General features: G+C 41.6%; 1 protein-coding gene and 1 pseudogene across 5 annotated transcripts in view; both read left to right on the top strand.

The window, feature by feature from the left end:
* The first annotated feature begins 257 nt into the window (after window positions 1-257).
* The window catches only part of THOC2 (THO complex 2), a 113532-nt gene continuing 104734 nt past the window's right edge, over window positions 258-9055 (top strand). For all 5 annotated transcript variants that reach the window (XM_029931058.1, XM_029931054.1, XM_029931053.1 and 2 more), the window contains exon 1: window positions 258-341. In XM_029931058.1, the coding sequence (XP_029786918.1) occupies window positions 271-341 (71 nt within the window). In that variant the 5' untranslated portion in view covers window positions 258-270. The remainder of the gene's footprint in view (window positions 342-9055) is intronic.
* On the top strand, window positions 8672-9053 carry LOC115284278 (annotated as a pseudogene).

The following is a 9055-nucleotide window of genomic DNA, read 5'->3' as shown; positions in this document are numbered from 1 at the left end:
GATGGCATTTCTCCCGTTCTAAAGGGAAGCCAGGGGAATAGGGCAAGGGTTGTCGAGGGCGCGGTCGGGGTAGTCACTCCGCAAAGGGACCCACGGGTCTCAGCCACCTGGCTGGAGGCAGGGCCTCGGGTTTCCGCGGGTGGGGAGGAAAGTGGGGCGGGAAATCGAAAAACGAACTCGCAGCTCCCGGCATTCCCCGTGGGCGGTGCTCCCCTTTGACCCCTCGCTCGCGTGCTACACATCCGGGCTTCTGCTACTAGTGACGGGAAGATGGCGGCCGCAACTGTGGTTGTTCCCGTAGAGTGGATAAAGAACTGGGAGAAATCAGGGAGAGGAGAATTGTGAGTGTCCGGGCTGGAGGCGGGCGCACGGCCGGGCCAGGCCCGGACGTCAATCGTGCTTTCCCTAGTGGGAAGATATTGGGGGGGGGGGGGGAGAGAAGATGTGACCCCTCCCCCATCCGGGCGGCGGGTGTGGAGGGTTGTCTAGGAGTTTCCAACTCGGGGACGAGAGGTGCTGGTAACCGTCGCCGACTCCTTCCCCTGGCCTCTCCGAAATCCGCCGTTGCTTGCCGTAGGTTGTCTTCCTTTAGTCTCTTAGCATAACTCCGGTTTCGCCCCTGCAGGTCCCTGCGCTCCAGCTCCGTCTCTTTTTGTCCCCCTTCTTCGCTTTAGCTCACTTGGCTCCTTTCTTTTTTACGGGGCCGCGCCGGGGGCTTCGGACTTTTCATCCCCCTGCCCCATTTCTTCACTCTGCACCCGTGCGACTCCGCAGTTTGGAGCCCGGCGCCTCCTCTGCCCGAAGTCCGAGGAGGGCGAACCGTCCCGACTCCCTCCCCGCCGCCGCGATGCCCGGGGCGTCGCGAAGAGCCCCGCTTGGCACCTCTCGTCCTCCAGGGGAGCGGGCTTTCGGATTGTCCCGGCCTCGCGCGGCGCGGTGGCCGTGGGAGAAGTAGCCGGCATTACCGCTTTCCCCGAAGACATACCGGCATCTCTTGGCTCCGTCTTTTCACTTGAGAGCTATTTCGGGGCTGATTCAACTTTAGTCATGAAATGTTTCCTAAACCCCATTTTGTCCTGGGACTGTAACTAATTTTGGCAACTCTCCAAGGTTCTCGAGTACCTGAAATAACGCGTTTCCTTTAGCCATAAAACTTGTTCCCCCCCCGGTTAATACAGAAAACAGTAATTTGCCATACCCGCGGTTTCCTCGCCCAAAATTTCAGTTCGCACTCTCGGGGGGGAAAAAATCGTTTAAGCAGCAAAACCCCAGATTTCAAAAACAAGTAACTTATTTCTAATGTTTTTCCCTCTGAATCGCTTTATTCGCTAAAGCTCAGCATTGTATGAGATTAATTTTCGTTTGCCATTTTTGCGGTCTCCCCTCCCCCCCCCCCCCCCCCCCGTTCCCTTCTCCCTCCCCCTCTCCACCCGCTAGTTAGTTACGGTTAGTTTCCGGTTGCTCGTGTGTAAGATAACGAATCTTCGGAACTTCGTTACTTCGAACGAAATCCGTGGAACGCGTTCCCCGATCTTGTGCGTGGAATGCTGCCAGGCTGTCTGGCCTCTCCACCTCACCCCCCGCGCCGCGCGCACTCGCGCCACTTTACGAAATCTTAACTCTGTGAGCTCTAGAATTGTATTTCCTGGGTAAGCGGCGATCTTAGCCACTTAACTAGCTGAGTGACCTTGGGTAAGTTCCTTAACCACTTTGACCGTTTCCCCTTGAGTAAATTGGGATTAATAAGTACTCTACTCAAAGGATTGTTGTGAAGACTAAATAATGCCTCTAAAGCACTTGGCTTATAGTAAGTGCTCAAGTGATAGCTATTAAAAGTAATATTATTCCAATCTTTAGATATTTAAACTTCTCTGGACAGCTCTTGCTCTTAAAGTTTGTACCACTCAGGTTAGCAGTTAATTGGGCTCTGACTCTCCTGTGTACTCTTGTGCTCTAACGAGTTGAGAGACCCTTGAAGTGTGGGAACTATGATTCATATTTATTTTGGTTCAACCTTTCCGCGCCTTCCCCTCTGCCTCCCGTGCCCGTTAACCCTCTCCCCCTAGCCTTCCTGGCATTTGCTTAGAGTGCTTATTGGTTTATAAAGCGAAAAGTCTATTTGATAAACTTTCATTTGTAACTGTTAGGAACATTTTCCAGATCCTTGTACGTGCTGTTTAACAAATAGCTATTAAGTCCCTTGTGTGTAAGGAAGGCAGGATGGGAAGTTACCTAACCAAACCATTATTTTCATCTGTATTAGATTAGGATAACCTCCCCAAACTGATAAATCAGTTCACCGTTTTGTTTAGTTATCTAGGGCCTGTCAGCTTTGTAGAGTGCTCAGCTTCCTCCTTCCAGCTGTTTTTGACATTTTTATTATAATTGTTTTCACCTTAGAATGAGTGGTATTAAGAGTAGAAGGTGAAATTCTGCTTGGCTTTTTACTGGCAGTGGTTGGAGAAAAACAGTGATGTAGGAGATTGAAATACCTTGTCAAAATGAGAATTGGATTCACTTTATGTGTATTTGCATGACCCATGCTCCCTGTATTGTTCCTGAAGAGCTTTTTCAAAACTGTTGTTAGGGCTTATTTGTATGTAGTTATTCCATGGTTTGAGGACCCTAGTTTGAATGGTAGATTCAAATCAGTATAGTCAGTTTTATAATTGCATTCTGTAAAATGAAGAGAGTGTAAAGTTAGTTGTGTGACAGAATGAAGTATTTTAAATAGCCAAATACATCACCATCCAGTACTTGGGCTTCATTTATTTGACCTCTTTCCCTTCTTTGAAAACTTTGTTGTGTACAGTCTAACTTGGGAGTGTTTGAATCCAGCATTTTCATTTTATTAGAATGAATGGTGTTGTAAATATATTATCAAAAATCCTTTCCTTTGTCTGAAAACAGAGCCTGTTAAATATAAACCGGTAACTGGAACTGTTAGAAATGAAAGTAGTGTGTCAACAAATTATTAGCGAATCCTTTTATAGATTTGTTTTAGAGCAGTATTTAAAATAATATCTTGGGTGGGTTTTTAGTTTTTCGTGAGGTAAATTAGCAGATGAGCTTTAACTTGACTGAAAATTACCTTTTTAAGAAAAATGCATGGTGTATTTCATGAGAATGTTAGTTCATTTCTCCACTCTCACTTCCTACCGGTATGTTTTGTGAGTTGTAGTCGATTTCAGGAACATAGTGCTAAAGCAACACAGGAGATGTATGGGACATTTAGTAACTTTCAGAGAGGGAAGTTACTTAATTGTACCTCACTGAAAGCAACTGTATTAAGATGGAAACTTGACTTTGAAGAATAAGCTTTGTTAGGTAATTATGGGAAAGACTAACTGTATTTTGCTTGTCTGAATGGTCCATTACATACCTAGCTAACCTATTGTTTCCAGAGCTACTGATTATGTTTTTAATGATAAATTATAGAACTCTTAGGACTACCAAAACATAATTATCGTCTTTCCTACTAACTACTATCATAACTTTCCTACTAACATAACTATCGTCTTTCCTTCTTAGAGCTATTCTCACAAGTTTCACATCTAAATGCCAAACTTGTGAATTCTGCCAACATGGAAGATACAGATTTAATCACTTATTTTTGAAATTAGTTTCTTGAGATTTCATGTTAGCGTAGGACTTGTCATGATTATGCTAATAAACTTTCATGTACTAGTAGATCCAGTGGTGAATTCTGTTTTTAGTAGAAATCATTAACATAGTGAGCTCAGCATTTCTTTGTATCGCAAGCAATCTTAACTAGAGCATTTACGTTCCAGGGTCTTAATCTGAAGATGTTAGCCTCATGTCCATATTTGATCTAATTTAGAAATATTTTTACTTGTTGAATATTATCTATATGCTTGAAGATATTCATTATTTTTCTTTTTAAACATTTACATATTAGAATTTTTGTTAGATACTACCTTATTAATCATTGGTAATTATAGTAAACTTTAAAAAATATAATTGCCAGGTGTTGTGATTGCCATTCTTTTTCTTCTGCTGCTACTAAATGATTTTGTACCTTCCAGAACTTCTCTGAGTGCATGTGGATGTTCATTAAATATTGTCTGATCTAAATTTTTTGGAGAGATGTGTGGGGGGGCTATGGCAAATAATCATTCTAAGAGATTTGTCTTGGTAGTTAAGTCCTTTTTTTTTCCCCCCAAAAGATGCTCTAAATTCAACTGAAGTTTTATCTGAAACCTTTTCTTTGTATTTTAGTTTTCATTGGCATTTATTTTCTCATTTTGACGTGTATTCACAAGTTAAAAATAAGTCTTGGTCCATTTTCCTGGTAAGAGAAATGCATTTTTCAAAAAAATGTTATAGCAAATATCAGTAGATTTTCTAGGCTATTGCTTTCTTTGTTAGAAACATTATTCCCTGGCGCTTAATTTTTTTTTAATATTTATTTTTGAGAGACAAAGAGAGACCCTGTGAGCAGGAGAGGGGCACGGAGAGGGAGGGGGGGAGAGAGAGAGAGAGACAGACAGACAGAATCTGAAGCAGGCTCCAGGCTCTGAACTGTCAGCACAGAGCCCGACGCGGGGCCTGAACCCACAGATTGTGAGATCATGACTGGAGTGGAAGTTGGACCCTTAACTGACTGAGCCACCCAGGTGCCCCTTTCCTGCACTTAAATATTAAGGTGGAGAGAGTGCTATTAATGTACTTGTGTGCAGGGGCCTTTGTTCTTTTTTAAACATTTCCTGTTTCTTTTCCTCCTCATGAATGAATATTTTGATTTTCATAAATGCATGATTCAAGATAAAGCTGCATGCCCAATATTCATTTTTGTGAGTTATATTTCTATTCTGGTAATGATAGTAGAGGTAGTACTTTGCTTCACCAAATTTAGCCTTTTTTGTTGTTTTGCTTTTAAGGCTTAATTGAAGCACAGATCAACATCAGTGTTTTATATGTGAAGCCACCTTTAAGATATTGACTATAACATTTCAATTAATTCAGGCTTGTGGTGTTCCCTTTTTTTTTTTAAATTGAAAAGTGGGGTCAAGTAAGGTGGAAAGCTAAATACTCAACAAGTATTCACAAAATACTTGAGTCCTTGGGAGAACTTAAGACATTCAGTTTAAGTTTCTTTGACAGAAAATAGATTCTGTCTTTGTTCTCAGGGACCTAAGACAGCATCTCCACAATAGCACCAAGTTGTTTTAAAAGTGGAAAAACTGGTAAACTCAAGTATTTGGAGGTTTTTAGGGAAATAAGATAATCATTTGGACTTAGGAAGAATATTTGATTATTATCTTTTTTTAGTGTTTATTTTTGAGAGAGAGAGCGTGCACTTGACACAGACAGTGTGGGGGGGGGTGGGCAGAGAGAAAGAGAGGGAGACATAATCAAAAGCAGGCTCCAGGCTCTGAAGTGTCAGCACAGAGCCTGATGGGGTGGGGCTCGAACTCAGGAACCATCAGGTCATGACATGAAGTCAGACGTTTAACCAACGGAGCCCCCCAGGTGCCCCTCTTTGATTATTTTTAAAACCACATAAGGGGCACCTAGGGGGGCTCCGTTGGCTAGGCGTCTGACTTTGGCTCAGGTCATGATCTCATGGTTTTTGTGTTCAAGCCGTATGTCATTGTGCTCTGTGCTGACAGCTTGGAGCCTGCTTCAGATTCTGTGTCTCCTTTCTCTCTGCCCCTCCCCAACTCGCTCGCTCGCTCTCTCTCTCTCTCTCTCTCTCTCTCTCTCAAAAATAAACATTAAGAAAAATCCACATTAAAATGGGTAACTGTTAGAGGTGGTTTTGGTTTTTTTCTCCCTTTATAATTTAACATAGGGTACTAAAACTGGTTAGCAGGTGTGGAAAGATATGCAGCATTCAGAAACAGAATTATTTCTCTCAGGATATGTACTTTGATCTTCTATTCGTGAATTATTTGGAAGAATATGGGCAAATCTTCTGATTGGGGGAACATTCTTAGCAACTGGGTTAGCAACTGGTTCAGTTTCCTCCTACAACTAAGGAAGAACTGTTTTTATACTAGAGAAATGAAAGTATCTTATGCAAATGAATTGCCTTACCCTAATAAACCATTAGTGATTTCTTCTACAATTTGGGTAAATCTTTGAGATGCTAGTTAATAGTTCATTTTGACATTGTCATCTGCATTCTAATGAATATGTTTGTGGCCTTGTGACTGGCAAGACGGAATTCTATTTCAATTACATTTCTTAAAATTTTGTAACATTGGCTGTACTGTTGGATTAGGTGGGATGAAGTGGGAACACTGACATTCCCCCCTTCCCACTGGAGGGATTATTGTGAAAGACATATGCATTAAGCTTAGTAAAACATAGAGAATGAAGCTACTGAAAATGTGAATAAACAAAACAATCACCATAAGAAGGAATATTTGGGGGCTCCTGGGTGACTCAGTTGGTTAAGCATCCAATTTGGCTCAGGTTATGATCTCACGGTTCACGAGTTGGAGCCCCGCATCAGGCTTTGTGCTGACAGCTCAGAGCCTGAAGCCTGCTTCAGGTTCTGTGTCTGCCTCTCTCTCTGCCCCTCCCCTGCTTGTTCTCTGTCTCTCTCAAAAATAAATAAACATTAAAAAAAAAAGGAATATTTGACCTTGCTTTTTAAGTAGCCTGGGTACAAAGGGAAAGATGAGTTACTTGATTCTATTACATTCTTCTGTCAAAAACCAATTTCCTACTACTACTTTCTAAAGGGAATTGAACTTTTGGGGACAGCGAGAACCACAAAGAATTTTAATACCTTATAGCAAATATTGAAGCGATCTTTTTAAAAATTTTCTTAATTTTTACATGTTTGTTTATTTTGAGAGAGAGAAAGAGGGAAGGGCAGAGAGAGGAGAGAGGGAAAGAGACTCCCAAGCAGTCTTCACCCTGTCAGCACAGAGTCTGACACACAAAGCCCAGTGCGAGGCTCAGTCTCATGAACTGGGAAATCACGACCTAAGGCAAAGTCAAGAGTTGGATGCTCAACCAAGTCACCCAGCTACCCCAGTATTGAAGTGATCTTGATACACGTTCTTATATATTTATTCTTAACAGAAAAGGAACTAGATGGTAGACATTTTTAGGTTAAATTTCTCATGTTTGTCTGAAGCAGATATTTCTGTGTTGCCTATTGGAAGGAAGATTGATTTTGTTTTATCTTACAGATAAGCTTGTGGCAGGCTTAACATTTTGAGAAATTAAAAGCTTAACCACTGTTTTCAACACATTGGAAGGCCTGTCTAGTTTTCCAGGGAAGTAGTTGAAAGTACTTGTGGTAAAACATAAATTAGTTTATTTTACCATTTATAATGTACTCTCTGCAAATTTTTGTTTTTTTAATAGGTATTGGTTAAAAAGTAATAACTAAATGAAATTCTCAAAGTATGCAGATTTCATTTTTTAATTATCCTCCATTGGCAAGGCCTTTTTATTCTTTGATTTTGAAGATGGTTTTGTGACCTACAAGTGAATTGTTAGGAAAAGTTTACTTTATTGACTTTTCCTTACTCTGCTCATCATGATGAGTAAAACTGCTTTACTCTGCTCATCATGATGACAGAGTAGTGAAATAATCAAAAGACACAATGGTGAGCTGCAACGGCATATATAATCTGCAAAGTAGATGATTACCCATTCTGTGGGTGATTGTTATGTGACATGTTTCACTTTAGGTATGATATAGAGGCATATTTTCTAAGTCTTAAAAACTTTATGGAAAAAGGATTGCTGGACATAAAAGTAAAAAACATGCATTCATTGCTTTTCTTTTTTGTTAGAATGTGCAACGTGTAAGAAAATTTATTTTTCTAAATTGTGCAATTAAAAAAATACTGAAAAGTGCATAAAACTTAAATGTAGAGCTTAAAGACTCAGTGTAAGATGCACACCCATGTAACTCACACCCAGGTAAAGACAACATAATTGCCCTTCTAGATTGTATACTTTTTACTTCTCCACGTTCACCATTTTCCTGACTTTTATGGTTTTCTCTTCCTTGTTTTTATTTACAGTTTTTAAATGTTTTTTTATTTTTTATCTAAAAATTTTTTTAATGTTTTTTATTTATTTTTGAGAGAGAGAGAGAGAGAGAGACAGTGGGAGCAGGGGAGGGTCAGAGAGAGAGTGGGAGATACAGAATCTGAAGCAGGCTCCAGCCTCTGAGCTAGCTATCAGCACAGAGCCCAATGCGGGACTCGAACCCACAAACCGTGAGTTCATGACCTGAGCCAAAGCCGGATGCTTAACCGACTGAGCCACCTAGGTGCCCCAATGTTTTTTATTTTTGAGAGAGAATACAGGTGAGAGAGGGGCAGGGAGAGAGGGAGACATGGAATCCAAAACAGGCTCTAGGCTTTGAGTTGTCAGCACAGAATGTGGGGCTTGAACTCATGAACTATGAGATCGAAACCTGAGCCGGAGTCCGATGCTTAACTGACTGAGCCACTCAGTCTCCCCTTATGTACAGTTTTACTACCCAATAAACTTAAGTTTGTTCTTGAATTTTTAAAAAGTTTATTCATTTTGAAAGAGAGTGAGAGAGAGCACACACAAGCAGGTGAGGGGCAGAGAGGAGAGAAACAATCCAAAGCAGGCTCTGCACCATCAGTGCAGAGCCCATTGCGGAGCTGGAACTCATGAACCTGAGTTGAGATCAAGAGTCATTGCTTAGGGCGGCGTTGCGGCTAAGCTCGTGTGCGGCTTCGGTGTCGGCAGCGGCTGTAGCGGGAGAGTTTGGCGCGATGTCTCACACCATTTTGCTGGTACAGCCTACCAAGAGGCCAGAGGGCAGAACTTACGCTGACTATGAATCTGTGAATGAGTGCATGGAAGGCGTTTGTAAAATGTATGAAGAACATCTGAAGAGAATGGATCCCAACAGCCCCTCTATCACATATGATATCAGTCAGTTGTTTGATTTTATCGATGATCTGGCGGACCTCAGCTGCCTTGTTTACCGGGCTGATACCCAGACATACCAGCCATATAACAAAGACTGGATTAAAGAGAAGATCTACGTGCTCCTTCGTCGGCAGGCCCAACAGGCCGGGAA

Source organism: Suricata suricatta, chromosome X (genome assembly GCF_006229205.1).
Source record: "Suricata suricatta isolate VVHF042 chromosome X, meerkat_22Aug2017_6uvM2_HiC, whole genome shotgun sequence".
Lineage (NCBI taxonomy): Eukaryota > Metazoa > Chordata > Mammalia > Carnivora > Herpestidae > Suricata > Suricata suricatta.
Note: the sequence above shows the minus strand (reverse complement) of the source record. Positions and strands in the feature narration are given on the sequence as shown.